Source organism: Anolis carolinensis, chromosome 6, assembly GCF_035594765.1.
Source record: "Anolis carolinensis isolate JA03-04 chromosome 6, rAnoCar3.1.pri, whole genome shotgun sequence".
Taxonomy (NCBI): domain Eukaryota; kingdom Metazoa; phylum Chordata; class Lepidosauria; order Squamata; family Dactyloidae; genus Anolis; species Anolis carolinensis.
The window spans coordinates 34,976,388-35,004,313 of NC_085846.1; the positions used below are offsets into that span (position 1 = coordinate 34,976,388).

Sequence of the window (27,926 nt, forward strand, 5' to 3'; positions counted from 1 at the left end):
CTTGAGTTTACGGAGGAACATTCTGAATTCTCAACCAGAGAGAGTTGTAGTGCTTCACCAAACTACAAACCCCCAGGATTCCAAAGGATGTACCTACAAGAGCTAAAGTGGAATCAAAATGATATAATTGTGGACCCATAGCAACATGATCCTAGCAAAGGGTACATCCCTAGTGTGTTCTCTAGTCTTTAATCAGAAACTTCTGATTTAGTGGAGAACCCAGCTCTTTGCTTGCAAAGGTGGAAAGCAGTTTGAAGAAGGCTTGATGGAGGAACTTCAGTGGGAGTGGGACTTTATGCATGCCAGTTTAGACCCAAGGGATGAAGGACTCCCCTTCCCTTTTTTAAAACTGGCGTGACGCAGAAGAGCTGTGTGATTTGCTCAGGCAGGCTTATGCCTGGTCTACTCCTCACATACATTTCTACTTCTGGTTTGAAATCCATTTAGTCTTAATCCACCAGCATATGTTTGTTCTTATCATCTCTTTGTCTCATTCAAATACTAGTCTCCAGATGGATTTCTTCCAGCTATTTTAAACAAGTGACATTGGTACAAAAATAATATGTGGCATATCTATCTATCATTTGGCGTCCTCCAAGCCCACAAATCTTGGTTTCTGTGCATGTACTCACCAACCTTGTGCATGATTCCAATGGACCCTCGTGTATAAGGTTCTAGTTTGAGCTCTGCAGTACTTCACACCAATATACATCAGGTCATTGATCTGGCTGTTTTTCGTTGCTCACGCAAAAAGTGCTTGAGAAAAGGTCACTTCTGCTTCAAAATAGACAGGAGTGGGCAGCAGTTGGGGATTAGGGATCACTCACACACACACACACACAGTTTTTTAAAAAAAAGAGTTCCTCAAAGTGCCTAGCCATGCCCAAATGGGGTGTTTTGCCATGATTTTGGCCTCACTAGTCACTTCCAGTTCACACACAGACATCCCTCTCTTGCAGAATTTGTCACTGCTGGAGAAATAATGTGTGAATTGCATAGTTAGAGTTGTCTCAACAAGCCTTTTTTGAGAACTGGTATAAACATTTCTTATTCACCCATGTTTGAGCATGTGACCATGTCTGTCTCTTGCACCACACCTATTCCATCCTCTGGATTCTGAGGATCTTTTTCTGCTCTTGTTTGTCTGTCTTGCCCCACTTCCCCTTACTTTCCTAGGTGACGGACATGATGCAGAAAGCTTTGTTTGATTTCCTGAAACGTCGCTTCGATGGCAGGTGTGAGCTGACGCCTTGGGTATTGCTGAGGGACAACCGGATGATTTTCATTTGTGCATTAATGATTGCGCCCAGATCCCAAATACAGAGATAGCTGTAAGGGAAAACCCTAATAAAAAACCGTAGGAGATGGAAAGGCTGGGACAGAGTGTCTCTTTCCCTGAATCTCTGCAAATATCCTGTATGTCTATTGAGCATGTACCTCATCTCCATTTTAAAATACCTGCTGGAGTTTAGTTGTAGGACCACCTATGGATGCCAACATCCACAGATGCCTGGGTTCCATTATCTACAGTGGTATTTATATCCCTTATATAAAATGGCAAAATAAAGTTTTGCTTTTTGAAATTTTTCCTTAATTTTAAGATGTTGTTAGTTTAAAAATAAAGACTGAGATGCTTTAGTTTGTGTTGATTGAAAGCTAGATTTATTGAGGTTTTTAAACCCTCTTTTCCTTGAAACTCATGTAGCTGTTCTTAATTTTTAAAGTGGAAACAAAAATGTACGTTTATGTTATTAGAGAGATAGTTTCCTTGCCTGACATCACATCACAAAGACTTTGGAGTGTCCTAGAGAGAAGTTAAAAATGCTCACCTGGTAAATGCCATTTGGATATCCATTCCTTTCTGTCTTCCACAGAATATCCATCACACGAGTGACAGCAGATATCTCCCTGGCCAAACGTTCAGTCCTCAATAACCCAAGCAAACACACCATCATTGAACGGTCCAGCACCCGCTCTAGCCTGGGTAAGGCTGTGCTGCTGATACATTGAGAGGAAAGCTTGCTCCTTTGCCACATTTTCAAATATTTTATCTCAGAGTCTGTTCCTTGAGGTAATAGGAGGAAGGAAATAATAATTTTGCCTTTGTCACTGCATGGCACTAATTCCTCACATGCTGGGTGTTTCTGCCTTTCTTTTTTGCCTATTTTGAACACAAGCATGTGTGGCAGAAATTATCTTGTCTTGTTGTCTCTCCACACTTGTGAGATAAGCATTTGTGGAGTTGATTGTCCGTAGCTGCCTTATATGTTAACTCTAGGCATTTCTAAGTCCTCCAGTACAATTCTGTAGTCAACTTCTGCAGATATTGACCATAGAATTGTACCAGAGCAGTAAAATGGCAAGAGCAGTGTTCTTCCAGGTTAAAAAAATGTGGACCTATAGTCGCATACTTTTGTACGTGTGTTCATGGGGAACCAGGATACTCCTTAAAGCTTTTCATGAAAACAGTTGAAAAAGTTGGTTTTGTCATCTACCTTTTCTGTTTTCAGGCCCTCTCCCCTGCATCAAACTTTGCGGGCATCTTTAACTGCTTCTCAAAATGTCCAACTCACTCTTCTCTTTTCTCCCTCCCTTCCTATGATTTTCTTTCCCTTGTGCCTGTGCCTCCTCTTCCTTTCTCTGCTCCTGATACAGATGTCTTGGGTATGTAACCTTAAGCCTCTCAAGCTTTCACAAGCTAATAGTGCAAAATTAACTCGCTTAACTCCAGAATAGGAAAAGTATTTATATATGCAAATATATATGTGTGTATAGGATTTTTTTCCTTCTGGAGGGAAAATTTCAAAACCAGAACAAATATAATATACATTTTGGGTTTGACAAAATGTGATAGACATTTGTTCATTTTGAATTTTTTTCATGGCATTTGAAGGAGTGGAAAATGGCAACTTGCAACTGTCTAATTTTTCATTTGTTTCATTGCCAGAAGCTTAACAGATGAAAGCAAATCTAGAAAAGAAAGTTGTTTGTTTTCCTTTGAAAGGAAATGGTCATACCATTTAAGAACTACAACAGTTCTTTTCAGAATTAGTCTCCAGTCCTGGGCCTTCTCAACTTGGCAGCGAGACCAGTCAAACTCACCATGAATTACTTCTGAGTAGACATGATTTGAACCATACAGTTCAAGAAGTTGCTGGGATGTAAAATATATGTATAGCATTGTGTATAGCATTGTGTCCTATGAAAATTTCAAACATTACTCAAACAGTTTCAAATGTATTTGTAAGCCGAATATAGAACTACATATAGAAAATAAACACAAATCAGAGGAGGCTTTTAAATACAGAGGCCCCTTCCACACAGCTGAATAAAATCCCACATTATCTGCTTTGAACTGGGATATATTGCCGTGTGGATTCAGATAATCCAGTTCAAAGTGTGGGTTATACGGCTGTGTGGAAGGGCCCTAAGATAAATGGCATTTGATTATAGGGGAAAGATAGTTTAAAACAAAAAGAAAGGATATGTATATGAAGAACTGGGTTGTTGTGAGTTTTCCGGGCTGTATGGCCATGTTCCAGAAGCATTATCTCCTGACGTTTCGCTCACATCTACAGCAGGCATCCTCAGAGATTGTGAGGTATATGAAGGTATATGAAGAATTGTTTTCTATAGTGGTACAGCGTAGTTGAATGCTGTTAAAAGATTCAGTCAAACACTTTCACCTCCTATTGATTTCAGCAAGGAAGACAGTATTCAATGGGGTATTCAAAATGCATAACAATGGGTGAAATGTGTCCAGATCTGATGTGATGTATGAAAATAAATTAAACTGGACAATTCCTTGAATGATTTTAAATAAGAGGATAACAAAATGCAAGGCATTTGGTTCTGTCTACTGAGCAGAATAGAATTTATTGTATATTTTATTATATATTTTATTTATTGCATAAAATAAATAGAGCACCTAAACAGTATATCACCACTCTCACCCCATTCTTTCAAACATTAACATGGGGTACAGTTCCCTTTTCTGCACATGAGTCCCATATAAATAACTACAGATCATTTCAATGGGGCTTGCTCTGGAAAATGTCCTGGTGTGTCACATCCTGATGAATCAAAATTTTGCCTTCCTTCATGCGTTCCCTGCTTGACCACTATCAATAGCAACCTCATCTAAGAGTATTAGGGTTGCAAATACATTTCTCAGGTCTGGGCTCACTATGGACTGTTCAGGAGCCAAGAACACGATGTCTTTCTCCTGAGATTCAAGTTGTTGACTAGCATATCTCCTCTGCGTACCCGTTCATACTGCAAACATGATGGTAATTACAGCTGTATTATCCCAAATTTTAGGTGAGAATGAGGAGTGCTTCAAGGGAGGAATGTGAATAGATTCCTGGTTATTGAGTCAGTGCTACTAAAACTGAGCCTTTTGTTCTGAACAGGATCTTCAAGAAGAGCCTGGCTCAACCTAGTCCCCTCCTTATGTATCAGACTTTTGCTCCCTCTATCTCAGTGGTTCTCAATCTGGGGTCCCCAGATGTTTTTGGCCTTCAACTCCCAGAAATCCTAACGGCTGGTAAAGTGACTGAAATTTCTGGGAGTTGTAGGCCAAAAACATCTAGGGACCCCAGGCTGAGAACCACTGCTCTATCTCTATCAGGTGATGGTGGAAATGATAGATTGGACAGCACTGAGTTGAGGCTGATTCTTCTAAAATACACCCCAGAGCCTCTAGAACAATGGTTCTCAACCTGTGGGTCCCCAGATGTTTTGACCTTCAACTCTCAAAAATCCTAACTAGCTGGTAAACTGACTGGGAATTCTGGGAGTTGTAGGCCAAAACACCTGGGGACCCACAAGTTGAGAACCACTGCTCTAGAAGGATATTTGAATTACAGTTTCTGTAGTTTCTTTCCATACAATGCTAATGTTTCTGTTCCTTCCATCATGGTTCTCTCTCTACCTCAACAGCTGAAGTGCAGAGTGAAATCGAGCGCATCTTTGAGCTGGCCCGTACACTACAACTGGTAGCCTTGGATGCAGACACCATCAATCATCCAGCTCAACTTTCCAAGACCTCATTAGCACCAATTATTGTATATATTAAGATATCTTCCCCTAAGGTGGGTAGACTCTTTCTTTCACTCTCCTACACCTGAGATGATGCTAACAACCAGTTTTCTGACATTAAAAACTAACCATTTTACCTGGTATCAGCTCTCTTGGGGAATGAAATGTTATGTATTCACCTTAAAGGTTGCTCCAACATTCTTTGTTGGTTTTGTTGCAAATCGCAGATGCAACACCCTTCCTGGAAATAGATTAAATTAGCCTTACATTACATTAGCAATACTGAAAATACTGCAAAGCCATTCTTGCAGAATCCCTGTCCCCATCTCCACTGTACAGAATGCAATCTGACATTAGAGTGTCATTTCTTCAGAAATAAACCCTCCTGTGTACAGGGGAATGTACTCCTAAGCAAGTCTACATGTCATGGTATCTGTAGTGAACCTTACCTATTAGGCCTGGGATGAAGCCTGGGTAACCGTGAGTGGGGCAAGCCTCCATTTTGTTGAGGAATGCCAGGCAGCCATCTTGAGTGTGGTTATAAAGGGGGAGGAGCTTAGAGAGACTCCTAGGATTGGCCAGCCAGAGCAGATGGGAGGAGCCAAGTCCTAGAGTGCAGAGAAAAAAAAGAGCTCCGGGGAGTTCTGTTTGAGGGTTTGAAGAGAGCAGTTCGGTTTTGGAGTTTGGAGGGTGTGTGTGTGAGAGAGAGAGCTAAAAGCTGTGGAAACTGACAGGCTAGATCAGGCAGTTTGGATCTCTTGGGGGAGATAACTCAAGGGATTGACTCTCACTACTGGGCTGGTTAATAGAAGGACTCTAGGTTAGAGTTTATTAACAACCCAGGGGAACTCGTGACTATTCTCAGCAAATAGAGTGAGGGTTTTGTGACCAATAGATAGATTGGTTGGTTGGAACTGTTTGAAACTAAGTGAAGTAATCTGAAACCTACAACTAAGTTAAGCTGAAGAACGTCTGAAACCATTTAAGCTTATGCACCTCTCTGAAGTAATCAGTTGCCTGTTTTAATAAAATAAATGTTTATTCTATTTTCAATTTTCAAAATTTTCAAAAGCCTCCACAGTGCATTTTTCCATCAAGAAACCTTAATAAAAGTTCCAGCAATACAACAATATGATACCACAGAAAAGCCTCATAGTGAACATCAGTTTGGGAGCCAGGGGTGGGAAACAGTGTGGGCAGTGAATGGGAGAAATTTATCTCAGACACATTTAACAACAAAAATCCTAAAGACATTTTAGGTTGGTGGCAGCTACCATTTTAAAAGGAAATCTAAAATCAAACGGTATATCCTCGCCTCTCACATACGTGTGCTTGCATGTGAGCGTGTGTAGAGTGGAGAGTGGGTATGTTATATTCGGTGTCAGCACCCTTCTTTATATTGGTGGCAGCAGTGGGATATTTTAAAATATTCCCCCCTGCCTGAAGGAGTAGCCTCTTAGTCTCTCCGCTCCCCACTTTGCTCATTCCATTATAGTATCCTTAGACGTTTTCTTCTGAGGTATCCCTTTGCTAATTGTGCCAAAGAAGGATGCAGAACTGGAAGCAGTCATTTTTGGAGCAGTACATTCCCAATTTCCTCTGTTCCTGGATCCATCCTATCCTTTTGGATCTTGACACCTTTTCCCCACTTTTTTTACCCAACAGGTGCTTCAAAGACTGGTGAAATCTCGAGGCAAATCCCAGGCCAAACATTTGAATGTGCAGATGGTGGCATCTGACAAATTGGCGCAGTGCCCTCCAGTGAGTCCTCCCATTTGATTTAATCTTTCTCGTGTCTAGAAGTACCTCTCCCACTTCTCTCTGCTCCCACCCTGGCACCTGATCCCTGGCCCATTGTCCAGACATTTAGTTTTGCCTCTTATGGCATCTCTTTTCACTGTCCTATTCCCGCACTTCAAACTCTCTCCTTCTCTATCAGCCATGGTGCCATCCTGATTGTATTCAGCTTATTTGTTCTGGCCAGATTCCCTCACCAGACTGGCTCTCTAAAATATCCTTTTTTCAGACCTTTCATTCTGCTATCTATTTCAGGCAACAGAAAATGCAACAGTAGTCTCTTTGCCCTGACTTAGGAAGTAGGTCTAGTGCAGTGGTTCTAAACCTGTGGGTCCCTAGATATTTTGGCTTTCAACTTCCAAAAATACTAACTGTCTGGTAAACTGGCTGGGATTTCTGGGAATTATAGGCCAAAACACTTGGGGACTCAGAGGTTGAGAATCACTGGTCTAGCTAGTGGGTCAGAAATCATATCCTTTAGCTTTTAGTATGGCATCTGGTTAATGTTTTAAAGAGATACTAAGCAATAATCATGCCTGTCTACTGCATCTGTCCTTGGTCCTGTCCAAACATCTTTTCTTATCTCCATTCACAGTACCCTAACCCCATTCTTCCCTTTCTTCTGGAGGCTATGTCCTTCCCATTCTTACATCTCTCTCTCTCTCTCTATCTGCAGGAGATGTTTGATATCATTCTGGATGAAAACCAGTTAGAAGATGCCTGTGAGCACCTGGCTGAGTACCTAGAAGCCTACTGGAAAGCCACGCATCCTCCTAGCAGCAACCCACCCAATCCCCTGTTGACCCGTACCATGGCAACTGCCGCCCTGGCTTCCAGCCCTGCCCCAGTCTCCAACCTTCAGGTACAGGTGCTGACCTCCCTCAAGCGCAACTTGGGCTTCTGGGGTGGGAGGGGCAGCCTGGACCAGGGCCTGAGCGGAGCCATCCGGGTGGAGGAGCACGAGTTGTAGAGTTCGGAAGAACCTGAGGTATTTCTCCAGAAGAAAGAAAGGGAGCCATGTGGATGAGGTTCCACTACACCCACAAAGGACTTGTTGGTGTTGATTTTCAATCAAATCAATCTCTCTATCCCTCTTCCTTTCCTCTTTACACTTCTTGGAGGAGCTGCTCTGCTAAAGAACCCTTCCACCACCATCTCCAAAACATGTAATGGTTTTGATGAAAGGATGACCTTCCCTGAACACATAATTTCTCTCCCCATGGCCCTTCACTTTCAAGATGTGTTTTCCAGGACATTAGAGAAACATCCAAGCTATGAATTGTATCTCCACATAGAAGTAATTTGGCTGCTAAAATGACCTAAAATGGCACCACAAGTTATGGAATTGTGCAGGAATTTCACAACATCCTGTATATGTGTGTATATGAATACAGGGATGTGTTTCCAACAAGGGCTAATTCATCATGTTGCAGAGATAACAATGGATGGTCAGTTTGGTCCTGACTTAGTACCTTTCTGTACACTTGCCCAATACTTAGGAAAGGTACTTTAGGAAATTATAACTTCCAGAATCCCCAACCATTGTAGACAGCTGAGTTGCTGGCTGGCGGATTCTGAGAGCTGTAATGTAAAAAATTCCTTTTAAAGTGTTGCATTTACCACATCTTTCTGTCCTAATCATACAGGAAATGAATCTAGAGAATTCTTTCCCTTCCTATCCTTTTCCAAACAGTGACCTTCTCATAAAAAGGTAGAAACTCAATAGATCCAGGCTTTCCAAAACAATCTGGAAGGGCTTTGTTGCTCTCATTTGCCAACATTTATTACTGTGGTTGCAGTAGATATGTTAATTGTTGCCCATATCAAAAATATTATTTGGTTTCCCAGTTTAAAAGTCAAATGATCTTTGCCTTTTTTTACTTTTAAAAATTCCACCTCATTTTTGCTAATGCACCTCCACTTCAGCTCTGACGCCTGGCCTTATTGCCATGCCACAATGAACTGAGGCATACGATCCATCAGTTTCATCTCCTCTTTGAGCAAAGAAAAGCAGACATATATTTATTATTGCAAAATCTGTTTGCTTAAGGGTCCTTTGTTCTTGCCACAAATTCAAACATGAATTTGGACATGTGTCCAACGTACATTTGAGTGTGTGATGGAAAGAGCAACTTATGTCTGAAACCTTTCTCTAATGCAGATTTTCTAAAGTAACTGTTATACCTTCACACATGGTTTCTAGTACTGGGTTATTGGTTTGCTTGATGTGCTTAAGAAATAGTGGACTTGTTATCGCCACAGATGCACAAACAGCATCATGTAGGAACCAGCCTAGGATTGAGTTGGTCCAGTTTGAGCAGGTCAGCACAGGTGGGCCATATACATTCTGTGTGATGCTAACTTTATGTCTTGATGACTAACTAATGAGTTCTCAGTCTAGGTCATGAGCTTAATGTGATGCAGTCAGCTATAAAGGGATGTCTCAATTTCTCCATTAAATTTTTCTGCATTTGTGCCCTAACTCTAAAAGGAACTGCATGCCCAAATTATGTGTGTTATGTGGAGAACATTAGGAATTAGCTTCAGATGTGAGTTACCACATCTGAAGCCTTCTTTATGCTGCATAACTCTTGACTAAGACTAATGGAGGTTAAATTCCAGCATCCACAAGACTAACTGTTCCTCATCACTGCTCAATTGCACACATGGATGTAAATTCTACTGCTAGTCCTGAACTAGATTAGATCCATTTGTGGCAACTGCTAATTGGCAAGTGAATGCTTATGCCAGTCTATTGATTCGGTAACTCTATTATAGTTAAAACTAGAAATTGGGTTTAGGCTTTTTTGCACTTTAATAGAGATGTAGTGGACTACAATTCTGGAAACCAGCCTTTGATTTTCCGCTTGGCATAGAAACCATTGGGCGACCTTGAAAAAGTAATACACACTCAGCCCCAGAAAACTCTATGATAAGATTAAAAGCCAAAAATTACTTAAGAGAACAACAAAAATCTGCTAGTTTTATGTTCATTGTATTTTTCAGAATTCCACCAACATTCTGGTCCAGTATAAGCACGATATTGGGTAGCAGGACTTTTTTCCCCTTAGCAAAAGGAAGTTAATATTTATTTTGGTACTCATTTTTCCTAATGTAGGCATTTCTAAAGGCATTTCCCCATTGCATATTTTTATGCATTTCTTCAAATGTGGGACAATGCTAAAGGGTTATATCTGTAGTGTTGCAGTCGTTCCCTCCCTCTCTCCCTCTCTCTCTGAGCTTTTTATATACTCAGGTATACATCGATCTCATGTATAAGTTGTGGGCAAGTTTTGGGGCCAAAATTAAGAATTTATATATGATCCATGAATAAGTTGAGGCTTATTCCATGGAGAAGGGAAAGCATCAAAGCTGTCTCGGGATCAGTGCCCCATTTCCGCACCCAAACATTCAAACAGACCAGAAGTGGTGCCACAGCAAGAGAATAGAAGGGTTCTTGCCTTTCATCATACTACTCAATGAAGGGGACGATTCCTTTTTTGATAAGAGTAAAAGTACAGTACTCAGATTGACCCATGAGTAAGTCAACACTTTTTACGTTGATTTTTTTACTAAGATTTCTAGACTTGCTTTTCCAAGTGCCTGGTTTTTACATGCCTATTTCTCAGGAAAAGAAAGAATAAACATTGCTAAAGGGGAGAAGTGGAAAATGGACAAGTATTTTAATAAACCTAGAGGGGTTCGCCAGACCAGGGTGTGATAACCTTGTGTTCTAATTTGTTTTTGGCCATTGCTGCTGCTGTGTTGTGGCCATGCTAACTCTTGCCTTCTTTTTCTCTCCTTTTCTTGTGCATGGTGTGTGGTGACTGCATCTTTCAATCAGAGACCCTACTTAGTGCATGGGGAGGAGGCTCATGACCCCGAGCATGCCGGCCTGCACGAGTACGCAGGGCAGCCAGAGGTGCGAGGTCAGATTCGCTCCATGCAGCCTCCCTCACACTTTGCTGCCCGGAGCCTTTCCCGCCAGGACACCTTTGATACGGAGACGCAGGGCAGCCGTGATTCTGCCTACATTGACCCGGTGGATTCTTGCATGGACATCGAGACTGACCCCTATGAGGAACCAGAGCCTCGTTGCCCTCAGCAAGGTCTGGGCCATCGCCACCCTCAGCGCCAGGGCTCCTGGGAGGCGGAGGAGCCTGATTCCCATCGTACCCAGTACCGGGGCCACCGTCACCCCCAGAGCTCCTGGGAAGCCGAGGAGCCTGACCGACAAAACCACAACCGACCTCTGCGAGGACGCGGCAAGGGGAGGGCCCGCTATTGCCAGGAAGAAGAGGAAGCCCTGGGTCGTAACCATAATGACATGGAGGACTGGGGAAGGGATGCCTACATCCGTTGAGGGCCCTCAGAGGCACGGCTTTCATCCACTGAGGGAGAGGCCTCTTCCCATTCAGAGCCTCCTGAGGGCCAAAGCTGTTTTTTGGTTGTGTGGCAACAGGGGATTAGACGTAATCTGCAACAGCCTTGACCAGGCGGCGGGAGTGGGTAGTAGCATTCTCTAAACCACGCTAGCACTGGCCAGATCTGTGACCCTTCTAGTTTAGGGACACCCCATCCCTTTGCCTTGCCCTTTGTGCCAGCAACTTCTCTGAACATCTGTGTCCTGCCAGCCAGCACTGCCTGGGCTTTCCTCCCCCATGAGATCATAATCACATGTACCTTAAATTCCTCTTTCTACTCGGGGGCTCCTTGTGGGGCTTGGAGAGGAAGAGGGATGGTCTCCATCGGTGCCTCGGATCACCCAAACTCTCGGGTAACAGCTGCGGTGGACAGCTGGCCATGTGCCACCCCTCCTTCTGTCTTGCCTACCTGCCAACCTCTAAGGCCAAACATCACCCAGATTAATAGGCCCTCCTTCCTTCTGCAAAAATAAGCTGTCCCTTAATCTCTTCCTTTTCCTGCCTTGCGGTGCTTTACCAGCCCTACTGGTAGGAGGCCGCAGGCAGATGTCTGGGCAGGGAGGCAAAAGCCAACCCCCAGTTTGCTGTCGCAAGATTTCCTTGTCGCAAGATTCTCCAGTGCCTACAAGCAAAAACCAGCCCCAACCACCTTAAAGTCTTCAGCCTACCCATCCTCTAGTGCCTCAGCTCATGACCCTTCTGGATGTCTCTTACCTGCTGGGCAAATCCTGGGCATAAAAAGTGTGTGGCTGGCATGTGCCATGCCTGGCAGAGAAAGAAGTCTTTGGAGTGTGTTTCCTGCAAATGTGCCTGTAACTTGCTGTTTTGCTCTTAATACCAGTTTTGAAATCTTCTTTCTGGCATGTGTGATAGCTTGGCCTGTAGTGCTTGGCAGAGGAAAAGAAAAAAGGCATGCCCACCATCAGACAAAAAAAATGGCCTCCTGCAGAAGATTCCTTCTCTCACAGGAGGAACCTTGATTATCGGTTTGGGTATAACTAGTTACAAACAACTAGTTAATTGTAATTACTTCCTTTCTCCGATACCTAAGGTGTAGTTAAATTGCATTATAATTGTAACTTAGCAAGGGATAATGTCACTCCTTTGTGGTGTAAATGTAACTTTTTATTTCTCTTATGGTTACAAGGTGTAACCACAGCAAATGATGGAGGAGAAATATCACATGGCTAAAGTGCTGTCAGCTGTTGTTTTCTTAAATACAGTAACATAAGTAACTAGTTACTTTTGAGACATGGCGTATATCTCCTCTGGAGGTTTTTAAACAGAGGCTGAATGGCTATCAGGAATGGTTTAAAATGTGTATTTCTGCATGGCAGGGACTTTGACTAGGTGGCCCTTGTGGTGTCTTCCAATTCTATGATTCTGTATAATTCCTCTTCAGAGTTGTAACTATCATGGCAACTGATTTGAAAGGCGGCATCTCAGTACTATAACTTCAATGTTGTTTGAAAAGTAACTTTCCAAATTTTGCCTCTGCCTTTCCAAGGATTTTCCCTTGGGAAAGCACATCATCATTCTCTGATGAAATAATCAGATGCAGAGGTGTTGAAGTGAGCCCTATAGCAACTGTGGGCATGCAGCCACAAATACAAGATTCTTTGTGGAGTGAAACATAAGGTGAGATGCAGTGGTTGGGTAGTGCAGATATTAGCAGGAATCCTTCACTCACTTGTCAATCCTTCTGGGCAGACTATGGATCAACTAGATCTGCATCCATTTGAGCAATTTCAAACTGGGCCATTTGTCATGGGCAAACTTTTTTGCCTTGGGGCCGCATTGTGGGCCTGACTGAGAGGGCCAGGCCGGGAAGGAAAGCAACTGGGCACTTGCTGGGCTGGATGGGCCCAGAAGGGAGAGAGCCTGTGAGAGGGTGGGGCCGGGGGGGGGGGGGGGGCAGGACAGGGCCAGTGTCATCCTGAGATTGTCCTCCTTGTATAAGGACAGGGATGCTCGCCCCATCCTTATGCCGAAAGGAATACGAGACATGCAGCAACTGCCCCAATCCTCCTCCCCGATCTTCTCTTTGGGCTGTCCTCTTGGCATTATGCTGGGAGGAGGATGAGGCAGGCGATGGATGAGAAGGCTCTCGGCTGCTGCATGCTTCCTCATGACATCTTCTCGGCATAAGGACTGCTGGCACCATCCTTATGCCGGGAGGAGGGTGAGACATGTGGCTGAGAGCGCTCCAGGAGGCTCTCAGCTGCTGCGTGCCTTCCTCCCCTGTCCTTTCTGCATAAGGATGCAATGGGCCACTGTATCCTTATGCTGAGAGGACAGGGAAAATGAAGAGAGCCTGACATAAGTGTCCTGGGGGCATGAGGCCCTCGGACCTTACTTTGCCCATCCCTGCTCTAAACAAAGCAGTAACCATTTGCTTCCCAAATGTCAGCAGTAACACTGGCAGATTCTGCCTTATCTAGACCCACCTTTTGGGCTCAATACTTGTGCCAAAATCTTGCCCTTTAATCCAAAGACTCCTGTTAAAAGTGTTGCCCATTGAAATAGGTCACTGTTGCTTGCAAATACCACAACTTCTGAACACCACACAGCTCTGGTAGTTGACTCCTCACATCCAACCCATCATTTAAATCTTATGCTGTGAAGGTTTAGGTGTATTGATTTGTACGCTTTTTCGAGAAGAAAAGAAAAGTGATGTATGTTTTCTCTGTCACCTAAGCATCATGATCAATTGAATCAACTGAACTCCATCTTCTGTGCCCATCCATCCTCTGCTGTAATTTATAGCTCATGTGTTGGGGCACTTTTAAAACAACACTCAGCTTGAATGTAAATTCTTCAAGATAATAAGGAGAATCTGACCGTTGGAGAGGATAAAACATGACTTCTTAGACCCCCAGCTCTCAGGGTTTAATCTCTTGTTTGACAATGCTTGAGAGAGCTTGGTCTATTCAGCTGTGGGTAGGGAAATGTAGGTTAACATGACATATGATCCAATCTGCTTCTACATTTGGAATGGCAATATAAACAATAAAATAAAGTAAGACTACTTTCCAATAACCTTGGGTTGGAAACAGGACACGTAGCTTTCAGCTTATGGAGATGTCAAATCCTCCATTTATTGAAAATGACTGATGTGTGGTGCATTATGCTCTTTCAATTGGGAGAGTGAGGGGGTTTGATATATTTTTGGCCCTTTTCAGTTTTAAGCAATTCTACCCCTGCTCTCACCAAAAAATCCCAATAAAACACCTGAATTTTCTGTAGGAGTAATAATAATAATAATAATAATAATAATAATAATAATAATAATAATTTTTATTTCTTTCCCGCCTCTCCTCACGGCATGAGGCAGGTTACAACACTGCTAAAAACACATTTACCTAAAAACATTTTTTAAAAATACACATATTAAAAATGTATCGGGACATGCTTTTTGGAAACCTTAAGTATCCTTTCCTCCCTCTAATTTCCTAGGATTGCCTATCATCCCTTATTTTAAGCTGCTGCCTTGCACATCCACGGCACTTTAATGGATACCCTATATATAATATAAACACTATTCTGGTTTGTTTTTTAATGTTGGTCTGAAAACTAGCAATTTCTTCACTGTTTGATTACTGTCTAATCTAATGAGATGACATTATCATGGAGACAGGAGCAAAACATCTGTGTCCCTTTAAGCCGCCTCCCCTCCTTCTGCCACTTCTTCAGGATAGTAATGAAAGACAATAGTAGATGTAGTTACTTTAAGTGCATTTGTGATCGATTTCTGCTGCTTAGGGCTTCTCTGAAGACAAAGATGTGCAAATCCATGTGCTCTGCAACAGATGAATCATTATTGCTAGCCAAGCATCTAGGAGAGGGTCATTACATACCAGCAGGATGAAAAAATGCAAATGTAATTTTAAACAATGTAGAAACTGTATCCGTACTTCAACCAGTTCTTTTAAGACAGTGCATTTTATTTCATAATGTCTCAGCATTGTTCCTTGGATTGGGATTCCCAACCAAACCTCATTTCTTTGTAGTGAATGGTTTCACTTAAACCCTTACAATCAATTAATCAATTTAAAAAGTGGGGAAGAGAGGAGTCATTTAAAGGATGGCTAATGAACTTTTAAGATAATGGAGCATTATCCCCTGCATTATATTTGCACCTTTTGGATTTATTTTCCACTCTGGGTTGTTTTGTTGTTTTCATTTGGGATGGGTTGGGGGAAGGAATAAGGTTATGGAGAACAGAAAATAAATTCTACCAAGTCTCTGCCTCATTGTTAAACATTTTTTATTCTTCAGTGCTCCCAAACCCATTGCCATGGGAATAAAAAGTATTTTATAAAATGTCATTTTGAAATATTTGTTGCATAGGATAAGAAACAATAAAAGGGAAGGCAAAGTAACAACCTGAAGACTAAGACATATTCACATTACACAATTACAATGCTCCATTTCACCTTAACTGCCAAGGCAATGTGGTTTGAAATCCTGGGATTTGCAGTTTAGGGAGAGGCATGTCTACTGTCCATCCAGAAAGTTCAAGTGACTCACCAGATGACACACCCCAGGAGTCCATAGTATGTTGCCATGGCAGTTAAAATGGAATGATAGAGCGGTAATTGTGTGGCAAGAATGAGCCTCAAGTGTTGGATACGTATACTCAAGTGCTGCTTCAACATGACTATAATTTCCCTAAGGAAATCAGTGGCCAGCAGACGACACTGCTTTTGCCACACACCATCATGTTTTGTACAAACAACAATTATGAGTACATTAGTGGTGGTGGGTGGTATATAATAGTCAACTTATATCTGTGCCTGAGAAAATGTCTGAAAGAGATGTAATGGCACATAAAACCATTCACTGTTTGTGATGACAAAGCTGTGACAGCATACATCCTTTGAACATTAATACTGCAGGGATTGTCACTGAGGAGGTAGATATTCCCACGTTCCACCTAGTAAGAGAGTTACACATGTGGAATTGGAATTAATCATATAAAAACATTGTTGCATAAACAAGAAGGACTGTAAAGAATTGTGTTTCTTGTATAACTATAGAAAATTTATTACTGGAGTGCTGATTTTTCTGTTGCACAAATAATACCATCTCTGCACAAGAGAAAGACACCAAGTTGGCAAAAAAAAAGAAGAAGACTAAGGCCTCATCTACATTGCCATGTAAAGATTATATGGTAGTGTAGACTAACGGCCCTTCCACACAGCCATATAACCCAGATTATCAAGACAGAAAATCCCACAATATCTGCTTTGAGCTGGCTTATCTGAGTCCACACTGTCATATAACCCAGTTCAAAGTAGATAATGTGGGGTTTTATACAGCTGTGTGGAATGGGCCTAATATAACCCATTTCAAAGCAGATAGTCTCAATTTTATATGGCAGTGTAGATGGGGCCTAGAAATTCTCCTGCTACCTAACAACTAGCCCAAAAATGAATGAACGTGCCTAGTGGACATTAAATACTTGTCTGACTCTGAAGATAGATGAACAGGAAAACAGAATAACGAAGAAATTGAACATAGTAATCTGAACAAAAGAACTTCTGATTTAACAACACATGAAGAAACAAATGTCACGTTGGAGTGCTAACATGAACTGACAAATGCACCTGAGAAATTCTAAGACAAGAAGCAGTGGAAGTGATTGAAAATGTGGACCATAATACGTTGGTTTGTACACAGTCAAAATCAGATGCTAAAAATGCCTGCAGAAATGCCTTCACCCATATATTGGGCAAGGGTCAGAGGGCTGGCTGTAAATAACATTGCCAGGTGATCTGTAATAGATGAATGGAAGGAGGCCATAGTAGAATGCAAGTCTACCTGGAGAGCAGATGTGACAGCTGCTAATGCGCTTCTGAACAGAAGCATGGGATGGAGCACAAAAAAGAGCCAACATCTTGACTGTACATGTGTATGTTCACAATTCAAAAACTCATCTATGTGTCGGAATTACTTGCCATTTTCAGGATTATCCCAGGCCTTGAGATTTCATGCTGAACCTTGAGTTGTCACGCAACCCCTTGAGATATAGAAGGCAGGTGCTGGTGAGTCAGTAAGCATGATACATTATGCATCAATTATAGTCACATGGAACAGGCCATTCCATTTTTAAAAGATTAACATATGACAAAAATAAATATACATACACATATCCAATAATTTATTGCACTAGTCAGGGGCTGTGACAGATACAGTAATTTCAAGATGGCATATTTCAAGACTAATCTTGCCCTAAGATTCCTATCCCTCACACTTGTTTATTCCTTTCATAAACATTAATTTTCTCACATTTTATTCTTTACTGCACTCCAATCCTTGATGCATGCCCCCTTCCATAGAGCTGTGTGACCCAGAATTGACTCCCTTAATAATCAATCCAACACAACAAACATCACCTAACTTCAGATTCCTGCCTAGGTTCAAATGCGATCTGGTTCTCCTACCACTTGCTTGGTATTCATCAAGTTAGCCGTGCCCATCCAGATGTACTCCAGATGTGCTCAACTCTAGATCATGGAAAAGATACTGTTTTATTCTGGGATTTTAGTCTAAAAACAATGCTTCCAAGTTTGAACCATCCACAACCAGCATGGCCAATCTAAGACGGTAACTGTTTGAAATGTCTGTACTAAGTCAATGACGGGGAAAGCCAACAGCATCTGTTCTCATTCTGGGAAGGTAAATTGAAAGTATATCAGCACAACTCTTCTTGCAACTGAACTTCAGCCACAACTACCCACCTTGTTTTAGTTTTATTCTAACATGGTTATATATATACAGAAATACTACACCATCTATTTATTTTAAAGAAAATATTCATATCTTGCCTTGCCTTCATGGAATTCAAGACATCTGACGTGGGATTGCCAGTCATAGGAAACTCTGCCCCTACTTCCTGCCAACTGGGCAGCTGCACAATGTTCCCTCAAACTGAATCCTGGAACTTTAATAGAATTTGTGCTTGCAACAAACTAGAACTTACTATTCTGAAATCCAGTACTGTTCCATTATCAGAGGGGAAGTCACAAGAGGGTGCTAGAGAGAGAAGGATAGTCCATTTTATGGTGGTGGAAGGTGGGTTGATGAAGAAAAACCATTCCCCTCCCCCATTTTCCTGTTATTGCCCCCACGCATGTCCCTGTCAAGAAACAACCCTCATTTATTATATGGGAAAGGGGATGAGAATAACCAGCAAAAAATGGGGGAAATAGTTTTCCTCCTTCAACTCCCCCTCCATAAAATGGACTATTCTTCTCTCTCTACCGCCCTCTTGTGGCCTCCGCCCAGATAATGGAACAGTACCTGAAATGCAATATGTGCTCACCCACAGCCACTGGCGGGATCATAGGATGTAATCCCAACAGCACAGCCCAATGGGTATCTGCCTGGATCTAGCTCGCACTGTATTCAATAAAATATATTTACAGGTAAGTACAAGGTGGTGTTTTTGTTAGTTGCATGTGATCTCCAACAAAATCAACAGGAATAAAGATGAGTTATTACTATTCTGCTCCACTTTCCCATTTGTTCCACACATGCTTTCTGTCTTGTGTCTCATTTCATAATTTAGTAACATGGAGACATGTATTATTCATTGGCTGCTGCAAGGCTGAAAATCTTTACCAGTCTCACACAGTGACCAAACTCTCCATCCCACCATTTTTGATGCAGAACTCCATCCCCGCCCCAAAAAACCATGAATGCATTGGTCAGTGGTGAGCAGAAGAGTGACATAGAAATGCCCAGTTGTACTCTTATAGCTAGACACACAAGGTTGATGTCATTCTGTAGAACATGTGAAAAATCCCTAGGAAACCCAAAGCTATCTTGTTGCTGGATACTTCTCTGCCACTATTCCATTTTCCTGTAGCCAGCAAATAAGCATTTTGGGAGGGAGTGTGAAGTAGCTAAAAGGAAAATGCAGGGGAAGGAAAAACATTCTATGGTTCAACTTGGAGACAATTTTACATTAAATCTTCCAGTCCAGGATCTTGTTGATTGACTCAAAAGTCCATTATGAAAAGTTCAAGCTCTTTCTAAAAGGTCTCATTTCTCGGGGTACCTACCGTTTACCTCACCTGTTGCAGGCAGGCACATATCACTACAATAGGATGGATTAGATTGGAATCCCTTCCTTTCCAGATTCAAGTTTTACTGCTTTATTTGTGGCAGACATATGGATGCAACCTGGCACCAAAAATCCATGGTTCTCCAGTCACCTTTCATCATCCTATGAGTGCCAATGTGGCTTTAAAAAACCTTTGAATTAGTCCCAGGCAAGGAGGCCCCTTCTACACTGGCCCTATATCCCAGGAACTGACCCCAGATTATCTATCAATGGAGACACATTTATTCCAGTTCAAAGTAGACAACCTGGGATCAAATTTTAGGATATAGGACAGTGTAGGAGGGATCTGTGGGAAAAACAGGGCTAGGCAGTTGTAAAAAGATTTTATAAAAGGACATGTAAAATACCAAAAGTTTTGTTAATTGTGGTGGATCCATATAGTGCTAACCACTAATATGTGTTTATGAGTAATACAAGAAAAAGATCATCACAAAAGCAGCCCTGTTTCCTCACATTTATTTTCAATCAGTTGTTTTCTTTCATCAGGCTGCTGCCATGATTAACTTCACAGCCTCTTATATTACCCTATAAATAAATTTCATGTTTAGCATGATGCTTGAGGTTGCTCATGCTTTTGAATGCTATGATGGTGCTTTGTTGGAACATTGATCCACAAGATGCCATGAAATTTGGGGGGCTTCCTGCCTGACCTAGTCTTTATTATTGTGACACTGGCCCCGAAAAGTGTGGATTTTTTGTTTAAACCCAACTAACATTTAAATTTGCATAATGAAGGATATGAGTATCAAGATCATTTCAAATCCACAAGCGAACTAAGAGCTTTCGAGTACATGCAGTCATATGTATTTTCACTTTTATTTATGTAGATATGATGCAAGCATTTCTGTGTTTTAGAGTCCATGCCCTAAAAATACAATAATGTTTCAATGTCTTGTACATTCTGGAAAAGAGTAAAACCTTTCAACCCTTATAATAAGCAACACCTGGCCACTCTATAAAAATCTTCTGCTTCACCAACTCACATGCAGGCTCTTTGGCTTCACTAAAAAAAATGCAAGTGAATCTGAATGCACAGATCTATCAAGGTGCCCTACACTGGCTGTATTGGAGCTCTCTCTGCTGTTCGTCCATTAAAAGTGCACCTAGACACTTGGTCTTGAATTTTCCACATTTTTAGAAGAATGCTTTTCCTTAAAATGCTGTTATGCTTCTTCCCACAAATAGTTGAAGTGAGATGAAGACATGGTTCATTAGGGGATGTAGGATGTACAAGGAGATAAAGGTAAAGGACGTTAAGTCCAGTCGTGACCGACTCTGGGGGTTGGTGCTCATCTCCATTTCTAAGCCGAAGAGCCGGCGTTGTCCATAGACACCTCCAAGGTCATGTGGCCGGCATGACTGCATGGAGCGCCGTTACCTTCCTGCCGGAGCGGTACCTATTGATCTACTCACATTTGCATGTTTTCGAACTGCTAGGTTGGCAGGAGCTGGGGCTAACAGCAGGCGCTCATTCCACTCCCGGGATTTGAACCTGGGACCTTTCGGTCTGCAAGTTCAGCAGCTCAGCGCTTTAACACACTGTGCCACCACCAGGGGCAAGGAGATGGCTCTCAGTAAATTCAGGGTCCTTCACCTTACACAATTATAGCGCAATGATTTCAATTTAACTGCCACAGCAACATCCTATGCAGCCTTGGGAGTATGTTAAGGACTTGGACACTCTGGATAAGATTTCTAAAATGTTCTCACTACAAACTGCAGATCCCTGAATTCTGTAGGATGGAATTTTGGCAATTTTGGTGTCATTGTTTTATGTAGAGACATTACATTCCGCTCAATATTACAGTTCTTCTTTTTAACTTAATTCCAAATATATCAACCCAGAAAACTCTTAAAAGTTATAACCCCAGAAACTAAAACAAAAATAGCCTCAGAAAGGAAAAATCAGCATTTAAAATGAGGACATGTTCTTCTTAGTATAGATTGGCCTAAAGATAGAACCATAGGGAGGAAGCAGACAGCTCTCAGCACAATACTCTATGCAAGACTCAGGAATGAACAGAACCACCTCCTAAATTATGTTTATATTCTGCCTTTTCTTAAATAAGCTGAAGGACACAGTAATAATAATAATAATCGTCGTGGTCATCGTCATCATCATAATCTTTATTTATACTCCATTTTATCTCTCCGGAGGGACTCAGAGCAGATTACAATGTACATATAAGGCAAATATTCAATGCCTTTTTATTCAGTGAATGACATACAAAAGAACAGACAAAGGTAAAGGCTTCCCTTTTTCATCTCCAGCGTCTGGAGGCGATGCTCAACTCTGGCCATGGGGAGGTGCTCTTGTTCCATTTTCCATGCCAAGGAGCCTGCTGTAAACTTCTCTGATCACCTATATGTCTTCATGTTTGTGTTAAGGCACCTTGGTTCCAGTTTCTCTCTTTTCACAGATTCGCTGTTTCGCGGTTTTTCAATAAACTCTAAAAGACTATTCTAAATCATTAAAAATTACAATTTACAGCCTAAGGAAGGGAGGAAGGAAAAGCCAAAGGGAGAGAAAAGGAGCTCAAGCAGCAATGGGAGGAGAAGGAGGCGATTTATCAACACACGACTGGTTGATAAAGACTTAAAATAGTGTATAACTACTAAAATAATGTATAAATATTAACATAAATACAGCGTCCCTACTTCACGGATTTTCACTTATTGCAGGTGGTCCTGGAATCTAACCCCAGCAATAAGTGAGGGAACACTGTATTCAAATACTGATATTCCAAAATTCAAAAGAAAATCCAAAATACATCTGGTCCCAAGCCTTTTGTATAAGAGGTACTCAGCTTGTACAGATTCCTGTTGTCACTCCTACACTAGTCAGAATGTTCATTTGCTTTACAGATGATTATTCTACATTTCCCCCTTACCTGAATAGCAATAAGATAAAAATAGTCAGCTACTACCAGGGTATAGACTTTTGTGTGCAAACATGTTCTCAGCTTCTATTTAAAGAAACAAGAAGTTTCCGCTACTGGTCACTCATGGAAAAAAGTCAATAGTGACCTTAGAGGCATGGAGTAGGAGACATGCAACACCAAGGGCATTTTTGTAGCCCCCTTTAACTTATGAAGCTTTCAATACCCACATTTTTTTAAGGAAATAGAAGAATTACACTTCCAGAAGCTGTCATTCAGTGGCAGTCTCAATTAGTCATCCCACTTTTTTCAACTGTTTCTAAAGGTCCCAGTTTCTTTTTCTTCCTCCCATTTTCCTTCCATTCTTAGCCAAGGACTGGGGGAGAACAGAAGGGATATAATTTCTCCCTTCCTAGAAGGCTCATGCTGCAGCATCTCTAGTTTGTGTGTTCTTCCTTGTTTATATTTTTGCCATCTTGAGCATACTTTGATATTGCTTGGCCACTTGTGGCCCAATTTTTATCTGTAGCCAGGGCCGGCCCCACTATGGAGGCCACTGAGGCCGCCGCCTCGGGCGCAGGTCCAGGGGGGCGCCATCAGGCTGGGCGGGAGGCGGGGCACCGCCCTGACGGAAGGCGGGGCCAGAGTTGGCCCTGCCTCCAGCGCTATTTGCCCTCGCCCATCTGGCCTTTTCTAGCTGGCCAGACTGCAGCGGAGGTCCCTCCAGGCCGCAATCGCAATCCAGGCCTGGAGGGACCTCTGCTGCAGTCTGGCCAGCTAGAAAAGGCCAGACGGGCGAGCGGGAGTAGCGTGGGAGGCGGGGCCAACTCTGGCCCCGCCCCCCCGCCCAGCGTGCCCCGGCCCCGCCTCCCACGCAGCGTGGGAGGCGGGGCCAGGGCGCGGGAGGCGGGGCCGGTGGCGGGGGCGCTTTTCAGCACCCCCGCTTAACATTGAAAATTATCTCCGGCCGGCCCTGTCTGTAGCATATTGGGGAGTATGTAATAGGCATTACGGGGACAAGTCCGATGTTTCAGGGGGAGTTTTGGTATGGTCCTAATCCAGCTCAGACCCTCTATGCCTGTTATTTTAAATAGACAGGGGAGCTTTTATACGTCACTAATGGAAGCTGAACTTCAAGTTTAAAAGTATGCCTATTATTGTTAGCTGCAATTTCCAGATCACCACAGCCTTGGGGATTCTGGGTGTTATTGCTGCAAAAAATATCTATCCCAAGCTCCAGCACAGCCATTTTCACAGAAGTAGCTATGTTAAGACGTTTCCAGGCAGCACCCAAATCAGCATCAAAGTGGATTTCAAAGTACACACCGTCCGCCCAAAATCTGGCTTTCCCCACCCAAAACACCCCAAAACAAGCATTAAAAGTTTAAAAACTTACCAGGCTGCCATTAAACTGCTCCACAAGTCCTCCTGATAAGTAGAAATGATGCACCATGAGATGGGAGAAAAAGCGATTTTGCATCTGGGCCCCCCCTTCCTTCCATCTCCTGGCGTGTCATTTCTACATGCCAGGAGGACTCACAGAGCAACTTAATGGTGGCCCTGTAAGTTTTTCAAACTTTTAACTGTTGTTTTGGGGGGGCTTGCAGGGAGCAAGTGGGTACCACCTCGCACCTTTGGCTCCAGGAGCCCAAAAAGTGTGAGATGGCTGTGGGGACTGACTTTTAGGTCAAGACTACTTGGTAGTCAGTCCCCACAGTCCCAATACCCCATTAGATCCGGACCTCTCAAGAAGACCCAGGTCTAACGGGGTATTTAATTAATTCGGAACAAAGCAGGGTTTACTGGCTTTGTCCCAAATTAATTCGTTTTTACCTGAGGCGTCGTTTGGATGCCCAACAGGCCCCACATTTTTGGGCCTGTCTGGAAGGGCCCTTAGTCTCAGGCAGCATAATAAGAAAGCTAGGAAGAGTGGGGAAAGAAGTACAGTCAACCTTCCACATTTGCGGGTTTGGCATTTGCAAATGTGATTAATCATAGATTTGATTAAAACGCTATTTCTAGATCAGGGCTTCTTAAACTTTTCCAGACAGCTTTTGGCCCAATAAATTGTTATATATAGGTGTACATAAAAAGTAGAAAAATCAACATTTACTGATAACAAATTAGTATTTGCAAAGCTTGCTAAACAGACTGATTTTTCTTTTTATTAGGTACAGCTTAATACACTGTGCAGAGTCCACTGTAAATAGTGCACAACAGATTTAATTCAAGTAAATGTTTAAAACACTAGATGACATTTTGACATGTTGTCAAATTTTGGGACCCCAAATTCAACTTGGGATCAAGACCCATAGCTTAAAGAGACATGCTCGAGTTGACCATAGAGTTACCCAGAGATTCTTAAGAATCTCTTACGACCTCATCATAACAGGGCTAAAATTGGCGGTATATGCCAATCTATCCCCGGTCACCCATGGAGCCAGCCGGCTCCCATCAGATGACGTTGTGCCAGCTCTGTGGGTGAAGGAGAGTGGAACCAGCCTGCCGATGTGGCAACACAGGAAGCTTTGTGTTCCCATGTGTGGTGCCTATTGCACCACGCACTGTCATGCTTCCCCCCATATGATAGCCCTCCCATGGAGTCGGGCGATGCGAGGCATGGAGCGCAGGATTCCCCATGCCCCACTGCAAAGCACAGCACAGCCGTCTGATGAGGTAGTAGGTCCTCTAGTGCAATTCTATCATCAGCTTCCAGAGGTCACATCAGAGGACCTAGAAATTCGTAAATCACTGTTTTCTTAGCTGCAAACATTCATGGTTTTTAACTTTTATGGGCATCCTGTGCCCCTAACCCAGAGAATGTGGAGAGCTGACTATAATGTAGCAGTACCTTAAGGTGTTTTTTTAAGCGTGAGCTCTTGTGTGTAGCCCAATTCTGGCTCCGCCAATCCTGAATGTAAATATACTAGTAAAAACCTTTTCTTTACAAGGATCTGAATTGGCCCCTGTATCTGTGATTTACTTTAGATAACCTATTTCTGTGATTGATAGTGTTTAGGGTAACCCTAGGAAGAACATCACGTGTAAAACCCTCCAGTCAATGGTGCTCCATTCTATGGAGATTCTTTCCTTTGTGTTGTCGAAGGCTTTCATGGCCAGGATCACAGGGTTGTTGTATGTCTTTCGGGCTGTGTGGCCATGTTCCAGAAGCATTCTTTCCTTTCTTTCCTGTCACAATGCAAACTTGTAGCAGATCAGACATGAGACAAAACAATGGTATAAAATGCTCTTGGTCTAAAATCTACCACATCCTTTTCTACACACACACACACACACACACACACACATTATATATTCATCCTGCAGATGCTCTTAGTGGGCTAAGTTTATCTTGCACGATACTAAGCTCAGTTTATCACAGACACATCCTGAAGTGGGAGGCCTTGAGCATCAGTTAAGAGATATTTCTGACTCTGCTGCCTCCCAAGAGTATTGTCAAGTTTCTCAAGCAGTTGCTGAGTAGAAGGACTGTTCATGAAAGGCCTTAAAACTACAGGGAAGCCCAAAAGGGGAGTGTGGGAGTGTGACAAGTCCTGGGCAGCTGCTGGCATTGCTGAGTCTATGCAAATTCTCAAACCTTGGCCTGATGGTTCACTTTCCCAGCTCTACAGGTTGTTTTCAGACAAGATGTTTGAAGGGCAATCCAGATATACCCTCCGACATTTCACAGATGAAAAATGTAAGAATGGTAAAGGTCATTAATGAGAAATTAATGAGAAAGAACGGACAATTTGCAACAAATGAAATAAGCTGAAAAGAAAACGGAAAAGTGAGAGGAGGGGCATTTTGAAAAGTGGCTGAAAAAGTTGGATGACAAAGGATTAATCTAAACTGTCTCTGACAAATTAGAACCATTGGAAGGTATATTCAGAGCCTGGAATAAGTCACAGCTTCCAGAATTCCCAGCCAATTCAGTGTATGTATGCTAGTACCTGAGTCCCGGTGACGAAGTGTGTTAAAGCACTGAGCTGCTGAACTTGCAGACCGAAAGATCGCAGGTTCAAATCCTGGGAGCGGAGTGAGCGCCCGCTGTTGCTCCAGCTTCTGCCAACCTAGCAGTTTGAAAACATGCAAATGTGAGTAGATCAATAGGTACCGCTCCGGCGGGAAGGTAACGGCGCTCCATGCAGTCATGCCGGTCACATGACCTTGGAGGTGTCTATGGATGACGACAGCTCTTCGGCTTAGAAATGGAGATGAGCATCAACCCCCAGAGTCAGACATGACTGGACTTAATGTCAGGGGAAACCTTTACCTTTACTTATGCTAGCACCTGCATGTGAATGGGAGATGGGCAAAGTTCATAGTGGGAAGGGCACATTGGGCAAGATAGTGTCAATATTTTTTAGTTCACTGCAGATAACCACATATTTGAATATCCAAAGGATCACAGAATCTCTGAAATTGATATTCCCTTTGGATGTTCTAAAATGTGGATATCTGCATACTGAACATACAAAATGTTGATGCTGTGATGATGTGGATGCCAAGAAAAAACCCTTTGGTATCCCTCCAATTGTGAATTTTGCTTGCCTCCTAATCATTAGTCTCAAGCTGAGAATAATCAGGAATCGATCCCCTCTTCCCCCTGAAGACCACCAACAAGAACCCCAACAGTGCTTCTTCTCTACTATTCAGTTTTACACATTCCTGCACAGAAGTACAGTAAGTCCAATTGAGTTCAGTGGGACTCGCTCCCAGGTAATTTCCTTTGGATCCAGCAGGAGATAGATTCCAAGTAACATGGCATGTATCAGGATATAATTTTTGCTGGATTGGGGCTGATGAATTTACAATGTGGGTTTTTTTGTTTGTGGGTTTTTCTGACTCTGGTCCCAAAATATTCTGATTTTCCAATGTGAAAGCAAAAAATACCAGAGTCCTTGGCACCTTCAAGAATTACACATTTATTATGGGATGGACTTTTGTGAATTACGCCTATTCAGAACTTCAGGCATCTAAACAATACACATGGGGAATGGGTAGCATTATCACTATTGAGTTCCAAGGGAAATTAAATACAGAAAGCTGGCTGTGAACATTGCATGAGTAACACAGGCAATTCAGAAGACTCTTGCTGATAACACAAGCTTCCTGACATTAGACATACAGTAATGGTTTGACTGACCTTCAGCACTGTGTGTCCCTCACTTGGCATTTACTGCTGTGTTTCAGGCCAAAATATATTTAGGGCCAGCTCTGTGTGCTTCAAGCACAACCGCGATAACAGTGGTGTTCAAAGTGGACAAAGAGCAAACAGAAAGCAAATTCGCTCTATGGGAGAGCTCTCCTACAATATGCAAATTCATTACTCCTATGAGATGGAAGAAAGGAATATATTGTTATTATTCTGTGGTTTAACTTTCATTTTCACAGTAATATCTTAAGGAATCCTGGGCTTTCAGTTTAGGAAGGATTTAGAATTCTTGACCAGAGAGCTCTATATCTACACAGTAGAATGAATGCAGTTTGACACCACTTCAATGGCCATGGCTCAATACTATCCTGGGATTTGTAGTCTGGTGATGCTCTAGCATTCTTTGACAGAAAAGACTAAAGACTTCGTAAAATTACAACTCCCGTTGTTACATAGTATTGAAACATCGCAGTTAAAGTATAATCAAACTGCATTCA

General features: G+C 42.4%; 1 protein-coding gene across 5 annotated transcripts in view; it reads left to right on the plus strand.

Moving 5' to 3' along the window:
* Positions 1-15,509, plus strand: part of cacnb1 (calcium voltage-gated channel auxiliary subunit beta 1) — a 73,551-nt gene extending 58,042 nt beyond the window's left edge. For 4 of the 5 annotated variants that reach the window (XM_008113319.3, XM_003222551.4, XM_062958087.1 and 1 more), the window contains 6 exons: positions 1,177-1,235; positions 1,875-1,984; positions 4,942-5,093; positions 6,706-6,801; positions 7,514-7,699; positions 10,682-15,509. In XM_008113319.3, the coding sequence (XP_008111526.1) occupies positions 1,177-1,235; positions 1,875-1,984; positions 4,942-5,093; positions 6,706-6,801; positions 7,514-7,699; positions 10,682-11,200 (1,122 nt within the window). In that variant the 3' untranslated portion in view covers positions 11,201-15,509. Of the gene's footprint in view, positions 1-1,176; positions 1,236-1,874; positions 1,985-4,941; positions 5,094-6,705; positions 6,802-7,513; positions 8,250-10,681 lie in introns of those variants that run through there. The other variant, XM_008113321.3, reaches the window with a different exon arrangement.
* The last annotated feature ends 12,417 nt before the right edge of the window (positions 15,510-27,926 follow it).